Source organism: Pipra filicauda, unplaced genomic scaffold (genome assembly GCF_003945595.2).
Source record: "Pipra filicauda isolate LSUMZ 115617 unplaced genomic scaffold, ASM394559v2 scaffold247_size1415610_pilon, whole genome shotgun sequence".
NCBI classification, from domain to species: Eukaryota; Metazoa; Chordata; class Aves; order Passeriformes; family Pipridae; genus Pipra; species Pipra filicauda.
In genome coordinates this window covers 995,323-1,011,655 of record NW_024104362.1, presented here as the reverse complement: position 1 = coordinate 1,011,655, position 16,333 = coordinate 995,323, and the positions used below count along the sequence as shown (strand labels likewise).

Below are 16,333 nucleotides of genomic sequence, written 5' to 3'. Positions count from 1 at the left end.
ATTTAATAATGTACAAATTCCTGGTTTATAATGAGATTTTGGGTTATCCTGGGAGCTGAAATTTAGTCAAGTTGACAAATAGCTAGCTTGGTTTCACTAAGATTTCTTTTTTTTTTTTTTTTTTTTTTTTGGTAGCTTAGCCAAGTTGGTTGATTTAAAAGATTTGTAAGTTGAACTCTAAAATTTCTTTTTGTAAATAAGTCCCAAACCCTTACTTTTATTCTGGAACAATTGAAGAAGTGGTATTATACCCTTCAGTGACTAAGTGGTGTGAAATGATAGACAGTCATTCTAATTTTTTATGGTCTTCTAAGTATGGTTAAACAGTGTCACTACTATAATTCTTAGGTCTGACTGACTTTTGCTGAACTGTAGCCAGATTTGTAGACACAGGTCTCAGAATACTTTCCCACATATTTTAATCTTCATGTCAAATTTTGTATTTAGTGTCCAGTATGGAAATACCATTAGAGCTGTTAATATTTAATCTGCAAAATCTAGTGGATACAAAATCTAGCAGATAATTGGTTTTCTTCTTTGCAGTTACAAATACTGTAAATAGTACTGCATATTTTGTTGGCAATAGTAATATAAATTTATGCAGCTTCATGGGATTTGTGATGAACCCTTGACTTTCTTAATTCAAAACTTCTATAATTAATATCTCATTATTTTACAAGTTAAATGTTAAAGCTGATTGCCTCTTTCATAGAACTTGTCATACCATGTTGTACTAGTTGTCAATGTGAGTGAGCGTGCGTGTCTGACAGTGACTGGTATCAGTGCCTTTGTAGAAGGTGCTGTATTGTCATAGGCATCTATATGTTTTCTTCCATCCACAGACTTAAAGGTCTTTTTGCTCCAGGTGAGTGATGTGTTTTGTTTTTTGAAATGTGAGGATATAGATCTTGTATGTTTTTGTATGTTCTTGTGGTAAATCTTGCAGCGAGACTGAGAAGTTCAGGTGATACTTCTCAGTTGAAATCAGATGTAGTAACATCTTTTTATCCTCATTGAGGCAGGATCAGTTTGTTCTCTCTTCTGTGTCTCCCCTTTAAAAAAAAGGTGATTTCTAGTTGTGTCAAGCATTGTGTGTTAGTTGATCTGTATTATTTATAACTTAATCTACATACATGTTCAGATTATATTTAAAGTTACTGTGGTTATGAAGCCTACTTTAGGATTAGCTGTCCAAATCTGAAGTCATGCTAGCCATTTTCCTCAGAGTTCCTGAAAACCTATATTCTATTGTTTTGACACTGCCAATGCCCCTTTTAAAATAAAGAGCTTTGGGGTTTATGAACTTCACTTTTTGCTCATTCATGGTTCTAAACTATTGCTCTGCATTGGCAGTGATGCCATACATCCAGTTGCTGTCTGACATCTACTGTTCTTGTGTGAAGGTAGTTTTAAAATTAGGGGCATTAATGCTGAGCAAATACTAGCTGTCTCCTTCACCCACCGCAAAGCAGCAATCCTCTCTACTAGGTTTTCTATGTAGCATAAATTGAACCTGAAAATGCTTGCATTTAATCTTGTCTTAGCACTAGTTGCTCCCACACCACTCTCTTTAAGTGTTAAGTCTGAAAATGTGCATCTGATATAAAGAATAAAATAATCTAAATTGGGCATGCTTTTTCATATATTCTACCATGTAATGCAGAGATAAGGAAAACAATAATTAAATACAAGAGAGACTGATTCCAGGGAAGTGAAGCAGTGTGTTGTGCTTATATTACTTAAATGCTTCTCCCTTGTTTCCAGAACATTTGGGTGAAGTGAGAGCCATGAATAGTAACAGACAGAGATTTCAGTTAATCTCAATATGTGCAAAAAATGTTGAATGTAATGGAATGCACATGTGCCATCTTCAAAAGAAGAGAGTTTTAATCAAAGCAGGCACAAGGAAGTACTCATTTAGAGTAGCTGATTTTTCATCATAGAAAACGTTGTATATGAGGGACTGAATTGTCAGAATCAGGGTACCTGTTTGATGGTTCTGAATAACATTATACTAGAATAAATGCTGATGTTTCTAGAAGGACAGAAGAGAATCCAAATTAACCTTCTCACTGCATCAGATCAGTGCAGAAATACGGTCTGAATCTTGAGAAGAGATATCACAGAATCACAGAACATGCCGAGCTGGAAGGGACATTGAGTCCCCCTTTGGCCCTGCGCAGGACCATCCCCAAGAGTCGCACCATGTGCCCAAGTGTATGGTCCAAACACTTCCTGAACTCTTTCAGGCTTGGTGCTGTGACCACTTTCCCGGGGAGCCTGTTCCAGTGCCCAGCAACCCACTGGGTGAAGGACCTCTTTCTGATATCCAACCTAAACCTCCCCTGATGCAACTTCAGGCCATTCCCTCAGGACCTGTCACTGGTCACCACAGAGAAGAGATCAGTGCCTGCCCCTCCTCTTCCCCTCACAAGGAAGTTGTAGACTGCAGTGACATCTCCCTTCAATTTCCTCTAGGCTGAACAGACCAAGTGACCTCAGCCTCTCCTCATAAGGCTTCCCCATCTTCATTGCCCTACTTTGGAGGCTCTCTAACAGCTTAAAGTCTTTCTTATATTGTGGTGCCCAAAACTGCACACAATATTCAAGGTGAGGCCACACCAGAGCAGAGCAGAGTGGGACAATCATGCCCTTCAACCGGCTGGAGATGCTTTGCCTGATGCCCCCCAGCACACTGTTGGCCCTCCTGGCTGCCAGGGTACTGCTGACTCATATTCAACTTGCCATTGACCAGGATTCACAGGTCCCTTTCCATGGCACTGCTCTCCAGCATCTCATTCCCCAGCCTGTACATACATCCAGGGTTGCCCCATCCCAAGTGCAGAATCCGGCACTTCCCCTTGTTGAACTTCAAATGGTTGGTGATTGCCCAGTCCTCTAATTTGTCTTTCTGCAGAGCCTCCCTGCCCTCAAGGGAGTCAACAGCTCCTCCCAGTTTTATGTCATCTGCAAACTTGCTTAGTATCCCTTCCAATCCTTTGTCCAAGTCATTTATGAAGATGTTGAAGAGCACAGAGCTGAAGATAGAGTCCTGTGGAACCCCACAGGTCACCAGTCTGATATTACACCATTCACCATTGCCGTCTGTGCCCAACCCATGAGCCAATTGCTCACCCACCACATATGTTTATCCAGCTCTGTGCTGGACATTTTGTCTAGAAGGATCTTGTGAGAGACAGTATTGAAAGCTTTACTGAAGTCCAAAAAGACCACATCAACTGGCTTTCCTTGATCAACAAGGTAGGTTACTGTGTCATGGAAGGAAATCAGGCTGGATAAGCAGGATTTTCCTCTCATGAAGCTGTGCTGGCTGTGTGACCAGTGACAGCATTGTCTCTCAGGTGTTTTTCAACACACCTCCCAGAGTAATCTCCACCAGGCACTGAAGTAGACTGACTGTAGTTTCTGGGGTACTCCGTGCCCTTCTTGAAAATCAGGACAAGTTTTGCAAGCTTCGAGTCAGCTGGGACCTCTCTGGATTCCCAAGACGGCTCAGAAATCATTAGATTTTGCGATGGCATCAGCCAGCTCTTTTACGATTCTTGGATGAATCCCATCAGGCCCCATAGATTTGTAGGGATCCAGCTGGAGCAGCAGATCCTACACCATTTCAGGGTTGACTGGGAGTTGATCATTCTTGCAGTCATGGTCCTCCAGCTCAGGGCACTGAGACCTCCTTGGTCCATTATCTGCGTTGAAGACAGAGGCAAAGAAAGCGTTAAACACCTCTGCCTTGTCTCTGTCCCTGTTTGTGAGATGACCATCCTCATCCTGTGATGGGACAATGATATGTCTATACTGCCTATTGCCATTAATGTATTTGAAAAAACTCTTCTTCCCCCAAGTTTCTGGCCAGCTTCAACTCCAGTTGAGCTTTGGCCACACAAATATTCTCCCTGCAGTGGCAAGCAGCATCTCTGAGTTCTTCCCATGTCATGACCTTGCTTCCACTGGGCATACACCTTCCTTTTTTGCCTTATCTCCAAGAGAAGATTCCTGTTCAGCCAAGCCGGCCTTCTGCCTCACCTGCTTCACTTCCAACATTTGGGAATTGCCTGCTCCTGGGCCCTTAGGAGGTGATGTTGAAAAAGTGACCAGCACTGATGGACCCCAGCACCTGCAGAAACATTTTCCCAGGGGACCTTACTCACTAACTCCCTGAGCAGCCTGAAGCCTGCTCTCCTCATGTCCAGCATTGAGGTTTTGCTGGCACTTTTCCTCCTGTCAACAGAGATTTCAAACTTGATCCCTTTGTGGTCGCTGTGGCCAAGAGGACCACCAGTCTCCAATTCCCTCATGAGATCCCCTCTGTTGACAAGCAGCTGATCAAGGAGGACATCCTTCCAAGTTGACTCCCTTAGGGCCTGTTCCATAAAGTTGTCATACAGATTTTTAAGGAATCCTCTTGCTGGGTTGTATCAACTGTGTGATGCTGCCAGTAAATTTCTGTCAAGTTGAAGTCCTCCATAAGGACAAGTGCAGTTGACTTGGAAGTGTCCCTTAGTTCCTCAAAGAATAATTCATCAGCGTCAGCATCCTGGCTAGGGGGTCTATAGCAGACTCCCACAATGACATTTACATTATTTGTTTGCCCCTTGATTCTTACGCAGAGGCTCTCAACTGTGCCATTGCCAACTGTAAGCTCCATACATTCTAACCCTTCTATTACATACAATTCCACCCCCTGCTTCTTCTGCCCTGCCTTATCCCTCCTGAAGAGCCTGTAACCAATATGTGGACCTGAAGATGTGCTTGTGGATTTTTCCTCATATTGTGGTCCCAGTCACAATGGGATGTTTGCTGTACCTGTAGTTGGGACTTCCAGATGGAAAGACAGCTGCCCCTAATTGTCTGAGGCTCACAGTGGTTCACACCTGGAATCACCTCTTATACCTAAAAAGTAGCTTATTACTGTAATAAGGATTGAACTAAAGCTGAAAGCATGCTGCTTATCTAGATTCCCCAGTTGTGCTTCTTCCAAGTGCTGTATGTTGCTGTCACTGTGAAGAATTTTGTAGTGACTGTTTCCAGAGCACGTAGAATCCTTTAAGTAGGAGGGTTGTACCATGCTACTTTCCTAGTCTGGCATGGAGTAAATGACTTCAAACTTTGTCTTTGCTCCACAGTTACTACTCATTGTAGCATTTTTAGTTTTGGAAGTATCTGTGACGATGTGTGAACATGTGAAGTGGGTGGGAGAAATTAATTGGTTTCTCTGAAAGCTAGAATGATGTGTGGTAACAAATTGAGTGCTTATAATTGCATGAGGATATAAGGTTGCCACTTGGGTTCCTGAGTGTAGGAATACTACCTTTATTAGGTGTGCTAGCATGAACTGGATAGTTCTGAATCATTTCAGAAGACTTGCTTTGAACACCATAATACTGGTAACATGACTGTGACTCAGAAAATAACATGTTTGCTGTTTGTATGAAAAATGTTATATTAAAAACTCCAGTACGGATTTGCAGTATTCAGGTAGAAATATCTTCCTCTTATAGATGGTGATTCTCAGTCTCTCAAGGAGCATCTTATTGATGAGCTGGACTACATCCTTTTGCCAACTGAAGGCTGGAATCGGCTAGTTAGCTGGTACACACTGATGGAAGGTCAAGAGCCAATAGCACGCAAGGTACTTTCTAATTACCTGCTGGGATGAATATGATTCAGATAGAGTCCTGCAAATACACAGGAGTTGCACAAGAATTTACTAGCAGATAATAAGTCCTGACCTGTGATAATCATACAGACAACTCCTGCTTTAGATGCTTATTGATATCTAATTTTTATTCAGATTTTAGAGGCTTAAGTGTTTAATATTGAGAAAAGGGGATGCAAAGGATATAATACTTTCTTTTCCTGGAAATAAGTCCTCTTAAGATCTCAAGAACAATTTGCTTTAAAAGCTTGTAAGTCTATTAATTAAAATATTTTTGTGATTGAGTAAATAGAACTGTATTGAGTGTATTAGTGAAAAGCCTAGCTCTAATAATGTTAACATTAGCAGAGTAATTGGTAGTTTTTTGTGCTCAGCAGCTTGCTAAGGGAGTTATTTCTTTAAGCAAAAAGCTTACCTCAACACAAGTAGTAGTCCATGGTATGGTGGATATTGTGGCACTCCATTGGAATGAGATACTTAGAAATTAACACCTTTAGATTTATTTATGTTTGCTCCAGCGCATAGCACACTTATTACTACAGTGATATGACATTTTGCCAGTTTATTGATAATAAAATGGCTTTCTGTTTGTATTATTTCTTAAGATTTTCAGGATAGTGATTACGGTTCCATCCTCACTGGACTGAATTACTTAAGCTTTAAAATACATTTTGGTATGTTTACCAAAATTATTGATCATTACAGCATATTCTTTCAGTTACAGGGATCTTTATTTGAATTCCTGCAAAACTGCTGAAAGAATATTAGGATTAGAATTTAATTTTATGACTTCTGGTGTAATACAACTCTTTTTTTCTTCCTATGATATGACAATGGTCTAAATGCATGCATGGTGGCCGCTTACTTGAAGTCCACTCTTTTCAAACAAATGCCAGATACAGCTGTAGAAGAAATTTTGTGTCTTCAAGATTCATTTGGTCAGCAATAGAAGTAGTTGATAGAGGCTTTTTTAACAGTAATAAAATAAAATAATTATTTATTTTTTTTTCTAAGAGACATCCCTGCAACATCTGTCTTTTTCTGTAGTTCTGTAAGACCTAAAATCCAATAAAATAACTCTCCTTTTTTAAAAATATATCTGTTACCAACTTGTTACTGTTTTTTCTGAAGATGGATTTCAGCAAACTGAATAGTCTTCCATCATCATGGTAAAGCAAAAGTTCTGTAATTTTTTCAATTTGGGGAAAAAGTGGAAGGAGAGAGAAGTGAAATTAGAGTAATTTGCCTTCTACCTGAAAGGAACTAACTGGAAATATACATGCAGTATAATGAGTGGCCAGGTAAACTGGCCTAGCTTCATTATTTTCCACAATGTGAAGAGCAGTTATCCTCTGAGAAGCAGTATTCCAGTTCAGCATTTTTCTTTCTGCTGTTTTTGTCATTCATGATTCTTTTTCTTGTCTGCCTTTATGGGTTTTTTTCATAAAGGTGGGATTATACTTTTCTTTCATCCCCTCTGTTACGTCAACTATTTTTGAAATGTGGATCCAAATTTTAAGTTGATAAAATATTGTACTTGATCTATGTCAAATAATGTTATGACTTTTTGTAGTAGAATGTGATGATGCTACCACACAGTGTCTGTTTTTATTCTTAGAAGTGTCATAGCCATACTGCACAGTTTTGTTTACTGCAGCTATTTTGTTCTTATTCTAAGCTGCTCAAATTAAGATGCATTTTTATTTAAATATAGTTTTTGACAATCATTAAAGCTAAGGCAAGCCATGTAATAATTCACTAATTTCTTCATTTTTTTTCCTATGGCACATGCGTACAAGTTATATTTGTACAGCAGATCTCTCCTAGCAATTAGCTGGTGGCGCTTTTTTTAACTGTATTTGTCAGATGTATCACATATCAGGCTGATGGTTATTTTTGGAACAGTCTACATGACTAAGTGTACTGCAGTTACACTTTGGAAGATCAAAGGGAAAAACATTTAAGAGGTGACCCTGAATACTTTTTTTATATATTTTACTTTTATTAAAAAAAAAATCTGGTATACTTAACTATTTTGTAATAGGTGATACAAAAATGAACATATAATAAACAACTGGAAAAAGTAGGTAAAATTTCAAATTAATGTATTCATTATTGAAATGTAAGTGGAAGATTTGTAGGTTTTGTTTAAAAATGTAATATACAGATTTTATTAGTGTGTATTCTATTTTGGGTAAACATTCTTTAACTGTGAAAACTAGTTCTTCATGTTCTGTGGAAGTAGTATACAATTAATGTATTTTGAAATAAAATAACTTTTGGTGGTTTTTATCTTTGGATTGAGTATCTTATCTTTGGGTTGAGGATGCATATTTGTCATTTCTACTGTACTTAGCACTTTGAAAGTCATGGTGGTGGTGTTATACACAGGTAAGACAATCATCGTCGTGGAAGAAGTTACTTTCTAGTTTACTGTATTTCTGAAAAGCTATAGGAGAATTTTAGTTGTAGTTTTTAGCATTTATTAAGTGTCATCTATTCACTCAACTTCAGTTTCATGAAGAGTTCTCAAAATTATTTGAAGTGTGTGTATATGAAAACATACTCGGACTGATACCTGATCCCATTCTGTTTTTCAGGTCGTTGAACAGGGTATGTTTGTAAAGCACTGCAAAGTAGAAGTATATCTAACAGAATTAAAACTTTGTGAAAATGGAAATATGAACAATGTTGTCACACGAAGATTTAGTAAAGCTGATACAATAGGTACGCACAACTATTTTTAAAAATATGTGGTTGATACTTATATGTGGTGTCAAGTTCTGAATAGATTTCTAGGTAAATGATGGATGGGTATTGCGACCATTAAAAAGGATGGGAGTAATTTTGTTTGGGTCAAAGTTAAAAGTTAAACAATTTAGAATATTGGAGTGGTTTAATACAATTTTAAGAATGTAATTGTGTGTTTTATTATCTAAGCATCTGTATTAACTTTAGAGGTTTGAGTTGTCAGGAAGTGAGCGGTGTGATATTGTTTATTGGATTTCATAGTACTTTTTTCTTTGCTTTTGGTGGGTAGGAAGTATATTTTCATGTGTTTCATTAAGCAACATGTTTTAGCCATATATATGAAGAGAAGAGTATATTACAAAACACAAGAACGAATGTAATTCATAAATTAATGGCTAAGGGTGACCTACAAAGGCAGTATTCTTTGGGTTGTGAAGTGGTAGGCCAGGCACAATCTTTTACGGTAATTGAGTTTTCTGTTAAACCCTTAATTTACCTTTAAATATTTAACTTGCCTTTATTTGTAGTTATTTTGACTGCTCATTGAGCATTCTATCATTGTTTGAAACTATATTTTGATAACATATTTGACTTTGAAAATAATCACAGTATATGCAAAGATATTGCTGATCACAGAAACTCAATTTTTGGTGTATTTGTGCATGTGTATCTGAGATAAGAGTCTTTCAATCATCTGTATTTGTGCAGTTAAAATTGTACTTTATGCCCAGCCATCACTTTGTTTACATTTGTTGGCAGCAACGTAGGTTTTTTTAGGTTTTGCTTCTTTTTACATTATGGGTAGTGACTTATACTTACTACCCTTTAATTCTTTGCAGGTTGCTTGCTTTAGAAACTGAGTCATTTTGCTTTGTTAAATTTAAATCTTTAAGTTAGAAAAGAAATCACTACTTGTATTAGAATAAATACTTAAAATTGTGAAAATTCTCCTCAAAACAAGACTACAAGTATCGTATGTTAATTGGCCTTCTTGAGATCTGGTTTAACGTGGGAAGATGTACTTCATTGTTCTCTAAGGAAACCCAGAAACTTGGAAAAAGTAGTCTAACATTATCCTTCCCTTAGGACCAAATGCAAGCTATTTTGCAGCTATACTGAATTTAGTTGTATCTTTGGAATTATAGGTAATGGATGAATTTCTGATATTTTCTTTCTCTAATCAGAAGCAGGGCATTTTGGAATTACTTACTTGAAGATGTATTCATTTTTCTTGGCAAAGAGAGAATTACAATTATGAGAAAACTGTCAGAAAGGTAATGAGAAGTGGTCAAACTCACTGGCAACCTCTTTCCAGACACTAGCCTTATTTGCTTTCCTGAGATGTGGATGATATGCTCCTGGAAGCATTTAAAAAACATGCCCTTTCTGAAGCTGAAGCTGTGCTTCTTGTGCAGAGCACAAAGCAGGACCATCCTAGTCAGGACATGCAAAGGAATGTACCTTAGAAGCAGAGCTAGAAAAATTAAACCCACTTTTTAAGAGTGAAAAAATAATCCCTCGTATCGTCCATTAGTAAGATGGTAATTTATTTCCCCCCCCCTTCTCCTTACCTCATATATATTTAAGGCAGTTCTGGAATTCATCAAATACACAGCAGAGATGCTCATTATATCAATAAATAATATGCAAGAGGGATCTTGCAGGATCTTGATTACTTTTCACCCTTCCTTGTATATTCCAGTAAGAGATGTATTTTTATTATGGTTGCAGAAGACTTGTAGTACAAAAGAGTCAGTATCAGCCCCACTGAAATGAGTGGACATAAGGTACTATGGTCTTTTCAAGAAGTTTTAATTTTTCTAGCCACCATCATTGATTATATTATCTACTGCCCTCAAAAAAATCAGTACAAGACCTTCCTTAATTCACAAAAGCAGAGGAATATGCTAAGTACAGTATAATACCTATGAGTCTTCACATATGTGTTATTCCTGGAATACCTGTGCTTTTCCACTAAAATAGAAGGCAAACTAAGCTGTTTATGTCAATAAACAGCCAAACTAAGCTGTTTATGTCAATAAATAAGTACAAAGTAGGAAAAAGTAATTACAAAGGGCAGACCAAATAGTGACAGTCATTCTCTTGGGATGGTACTAGGAACATCTGACATGTTCTTTGGACCTTCTCGGGAATTTCCTACAATTGAGGACTCTTGCCTTGGAGACAGTGCATATTGCCTTTGAGGCTGATTGATGTCTAACTCTTTTGGGGGAGGGAGGAAATGAGGAAGGAAAATGAGCTAGATGGAGTTCAGGCGGCATTTCAGCTGAGTTGCTGATCCCAAAGAACATCAGGACTTCTGAGTGAAAATCAGTTAGTGATCCATTCAGGAGTCACTAATGGGAAAGTATGATAGGACAAAGTAGTCATCAGCTACTATGTAAGGGGTTTACAAAACACAAAATGTAAGAAACACTAGCCTCTGTTACAGGTGAATAGGAGTCAGGTTTTATCTGCAATGCCATAAAATAATTCCAAAATTGAGCTGATAAACTTCACAGAAGATTACACCAGTGGCTCCACACCTAATGGACTTTTGCTAGCAAATGATCTTAGCAAATGGCTTTGATTCATCTTTCCCTTTATTCTGCTGCATAATACAAGAATATAAAACTTGCCATCCTTGAGGACTGTTTATTCTGGGATGAGTGATTAGACTTTTCCTTCTTTATGAGGGAGGGATTACTAATTCCTAGTAAAGATTGATCTCAACATTAACTTAATGTCTCAGGGTTTTCTTTAGCCAGTATTTGTGATAGCACTAGCCTTTAGGAGCCGGGGTGTACTTGTATTGGAGCCCACTGAACTTCTCCAGTGTCTTATCAAGACTGTTCCAGGGAGTTTTTCAAAATAGTACTTAAAGCATGCAGCTGTTTTTATAGATGAGCTAATTTTTAAGAATATAGGATATAACCTGTATGGGATCCATAACCTTTAACTCTCAAACTGAACTATCTCAAATTGTGTGTGTGCAGCTGATGGAGTGAGAGGCATCTTTAAAGGGCAGTTCTTCCTGTCTCTTTTAGACATCATCCTAGTACTAATAATTTCATACATTGGATGTATATAACTGCAACTCCCCAGGGAATTGGTGGAGTCACCATCTCTGGAAGTGTTAAAGAAGTGACTGGACATAGCACTTAGTATTATGGTTTAGTTGATATACTGATGTTCGACACAAGGTTGGACTTGATCTTGAATGTCTTTTCCAACCTCAATGATTCTGCGATTCTAGGAGAGGAGAACCCCCATACACAACATTCCTCAAACCATATCTATTTGATATGTTTTCATTTAAGCTGGAACAGGCACTTTTACTTTAGATCATAACCCTGTAGTCCAGTAATACTTGCTGGGGATAGGAGGAAGAATTATAAAGTATGCAATGGTTATGTTTATGGAACTATGTAAAAGAACCTTATTTTCACAGTCTCAAAATTGTCATAATAGTCAAGTGGAACATGTGCTTCCCAGAGTCTTGGACATAATGTGTAGTTGTCCAATAAGACTAGTGCTCCCTGTCTCGTAACAGTTCTGTTAGTGAGGCAGGAATATGTTAAAAATTAACATAATAAATGTTAACTTAGTACTTACGACAAATATGAGCTGCAATGCTCAGATAATTAGTTGTCCTTAATAAGAATGAAAAATTATATTTTGTAAATTCTTTTAGTGAAAGCCATGGATAAATCTGGATTTTCTACTTTTTTTTTTTTTTTTACAAGATTGATGAGTAGATTAGTTCTTAGATTCACATTTAATTATTTGAATTCACTGGTTGAAAATTGATTCAGACAGTGACTTTTCTTTTTGAAAGTCAACAAATCAAATAAATCTGTTACCTTGTTGATAGCATCTATCTTGCCTACATATCACCTCTGTTACAAAAACAGATGATCCAGTCTAACATTTGCTTTCAGACTGAAATATGTGTTAACCAGTATAGAAAGAAATTGTATTCATTTGCCTACAATATATACAAAGATTATATTGGCCAGTTGTCATACATTTCACAAGACAATGGCTGGATTTTTGCAAGGTATTTTAAAGTCTCAATTTGACTTTTTATGCTTCACGTAAGAAGGGAGCAAGGGGAGCTGACACATTAGTGTTTTATCCTTAGGCTTCAGAGGTGTGTCTTTCAGAGAGTTTACAGTGCCCGTTTTTATAATTGTGCTTTCAGTGATCATCAGGAATAAAGTGTAGATTTCTTGACTCCTGCTTTGTTTTCTGTGTCAGCTGTTATGAGATGTAGCTGCCATGGGGCTTTATGACTCTACCAATTAAAAAAAGCAGTTAAGTGAGATTGCTATAGTGTAGCACTGTACACATTAGTTAAAAAAATAGCTCTTTTATAAACTCTACTTTTGTGTAAGGAGAATAGATTTAATTAAGAACTTCTTGAATTTCAGTTGTAGACAACAGTTATGGTACCTTAAAATTATGTAACACTGGTTGTATTTCTGTCAGGTAGAGTAGGAGCTGATAGACCTTTTTACATTAAATCTTTCAGTGATGTAAATTCTTTCATCTTCCTTTTAGAATAAATTTATGTGCTTCAGTTTTACAGAGTTGTCATTAATTTCTGTGAACAAGTATATTAAACTTTATGCATGTATGTTGTGGTTCATGCTAATTGCACTGGGATATGGGTAGTAGAAAAGCAGAAACCGAAAAGGATTTGATTTAGGGAGACGAAAAGAATGTCTTGCACTCCCTGCACCTGGTTTTGCTACCACTCTCATTTCTTATAATTTGCTACCTACCCACACTCCTCTGTTAGCACACTCTAAGGAATGAATAGATGGATGCTAAGGTGGCTCCTGTCATCTGTTATCAACTTTTCTTTATTTGTCTTATTCTTGCTTTACTAAGAATCACATGCTGAGTTGGAAGGGATCCACAAGGATCATAGAGTCCAACTCTTAGCCCCTCAGAGGACCATTGCCAAGAGTCACACCATGTGCCTGAGAGTATTTTCCAAGCACTTCTTGAACTCTGTCAGGCTTGGTGTTATGACCACTTCCCCAGGGAGCCTGTTCCAGTGCCCAACCACCCTCAGGGTTGGAGAACCTCTTTCTAATATCCAACGTAAACTTCCCCTGACAACTTCAGGCCATTCTGTCAGGTCCTGTCACTGGTCACCACAGAGAAGAGATCAGTGCCTGCCCCTCCTCTCCCCTCACGAGGAAGTTGTAGACTGCAGTGAGGTCTCCCCTCAGTCTCCTCTTCTCCAGGCTGAACAGACCAAGTGCCCTCAGCCGCTCCTCATACAGCTTTCATTCAACGTCCTTCACTATCTTCATTGCCCTACTTTAGAGGCTTTGTCTGATACCCCCCAGCACACTGTTGGCCCTCCTGGCTGCCAGGGCACTGCTGACTGATGTTCAACTTGCCATTGACCAGGACTCCCAGGTCCCTTTCCATGGCACTGCTTTCCAGCATCTCATTCCCCAGCCTGTACAAACATCCAGGGTTGCCTCATCCCAGGTGAAGAATCCGGCACTTTCCCTTGTTGAACTTCAAATGGTTGGTGATTGCCCAGTCCTCTGACTTGTTAGGGTCTCTCTGCAGGGCCTCCCTGCCTTTGAAGGAGTCAACAGCTCCTCCCAGTTTTGTATCATCTGCAGACTTGCTTAGTATCCCTTCCAGTCCTGCATCCAAGTAATTTATGAAGATGTTGAAGAGCACAGGGGCCAGAATAGAGCCCTGTGGAACCCCACTAGTGACAGAGATTCAGGAGGCAATAAGCTCCTACTGTTTCCAATTTAAAGGCAAGCAAACTAAAAACTTCCTCTGTGTCCTACAACATGATGCAGTTACATGACAATTTCTACAGTTTCATTCATATTTTGAATATGAGGAAATGGATTCTGATGCTTTATTTGCCTTGTACTGTTTGTGTATTGAAATGCTAAACTTGTGTTCTCTCTCTTACAAAACAGATACAATTGAAAAGGAGATAAGAAAAATCTTCAATATTCCAGGTGAAAAAGAGACCAGATTGTGGAACAAATACATGAGTAATACTTTTGAACCTTTGAATAAACCAGACAGTACTATACAGGATGCTGGTTTATACCAGGGACAGGTACGGTGAAATATTATTTGTGGATTTATATACATTTATTTTTTTGCTCATAAGAATGTAGCTGTACCCAATAATTCTTACTTCTTTTTAAATGAAATTGCCTCCTAATAGATTTTACTAGGGATAGAGGATTTTATAAGCAAATTTGCTGAAGTAAAAGTGGAATTTGTGTGTATTTTCAGGATTAAAGATTAGTTTAACTCTCCTGGTGAATTAAAATTAAAATTTGAAAATTGCTTTTCAAACTTAAATTTTAAATTTATCAAATTTTACAAAATTACTGACATGACTTTGGTAAAACCTGAAATAAAAAATTATTCCTAGGATGTGGGATATGTTCCTATAATGAAACTCAAAATTTGAAGAACTTTTTAGGTACTCTAAAAGAATAATGTCTTCTAATCAAATTCCACTGTTCAGATTTCAGAAATAAAGTAAGAAGAGATGAAAATATTTTAGATAAGAATGATAGAGGCAAAAGAGCTTGTAAATCTGCTTTAACATGAGACTATTTTATCACTTTATAGGCGAATTTCTCACAAGAAATTTTACCTTTCCATATCCGTATAAAGAACAAATACTGAGTGTTAAACTACACAAATATAAACGTGAACAGATTGAGTAATTTGATCGATAGAATAACTTATCATACTATTACATTGATTCTTTATTCTCCAGATAGAGTTGAATGTTTTTTCAACAGCTGTAGTTCGTGCTGTCATGCTGCAAATATGAATGGATGAAATTTGATGGAAGGAATTGTAGGCGCAATTATATTAAAATATTTCCTTTTGCCTTGAAATACTAGACTCTAACCTACTTACCGGCAGTATTTATGCTATGTTTCAGTTTTCTTTTATGTCACGGAAGGTAAGTAATCAGTGCAACAAAATAACTGCTTGAACTATTGTACCCTTTAGCTTCATGCTGCATGCACTTAAACCCTCACACGGGTAATTTTAACGATGTAGAGGTCCTGTTGGAAGAGCCCACATCTCCCATAAAAGATTTGCATCAAAGATGGAACTTGCAAATTGCTCTATCCCAGTGAAACATTAACTATGAAGCAAGCATGGTCTAATAAAGCCATGAAAAGATCTCTAGGTGACATCGGTACTTTGAGCGAAACAAATATTGTTTAAAGCAGAGTTTAACCATTGTTTGTGAAAATGTTAAATGTCATGGTAGGCCATATGTGTTTGGTCAGTTGCACTTGCTGACACACACGGTTGTTATTTTTCTTGCTGAGCTTCCCAATCTTATAATAGTTATTCTGACTATTACAGTCTGTCTAACCTAATAGTTATTTTTTACTGTGTATGTGATTGAATAAATTAATGTTTCGAATTTATCAGTTGATATCTGAAGCAAGCCTTTATGGGTTCCATTGAACTTTTAAGTCTAAATCTACTTTTATTTAGTAGTCTTTGAGAGCCAGTCAAGGAAGTATGGAAGAATCTGTCTTATGTGACCAAAGATGGCAGACTGCTCTTTTCCGGATAGAAAGCTTGTTTTAAATGTCACGGCCTATTGTATTCAGACTGAAAATGTGGTTACATCTTCAAGTGTAAGAATGTATAAGAATGACTTATACATAAGGTTTTGAGCATTAGTACATATGGGAATTTATGTCGTTGTGTAGACACATACAGGCAGAGCGTGGCAGTTAATTAGTGTGTTGAAACATCAGTATACAGTTGTGCAGAATTAGTTGAATTGGAAATCAGGAGTTGGATTCAGTTTAAATACTGAAGTCTAGTTGCCATTTCAAATGGTCTAGCTATCTCAGC

General features: G+C 37.6%; 1 protein-coding gene across 3 annotated transcripts in view; it reads left to right on the top strand.

The window, feature by feature from the left end:
- Positions 1-16,333, top strand: part of USP15 (ubiquitin specific peptidase 15) — a 61,571-nt gene that overhangs the window by 10,059 nt on the left and 35,179 nt on the right. For all 3 annotated transcript variants that reach the window (XR_003540736.2, XM_027721178.2, XM_027721177.2), the window contains exons 3-5: positions 5,523-5,653; positions 8,281-8,407; positions 14,398-14,543. Coding sequence is in view for 2 of the 3 variants with exons in the window: in XM_027721178.2 (XP_027576979.1) it covers positions 5,523-5,653; positions 8,281-8,407; positions 14,398-14,543 (404 nt within the window). In the remaining variant the exon portion in view is untranslated. The remainder of the gene's footprint in view (positions 1-5,522; positions 5,654-8,280; positions 8,408-14,397; positions 14,544-16,333) is intronic.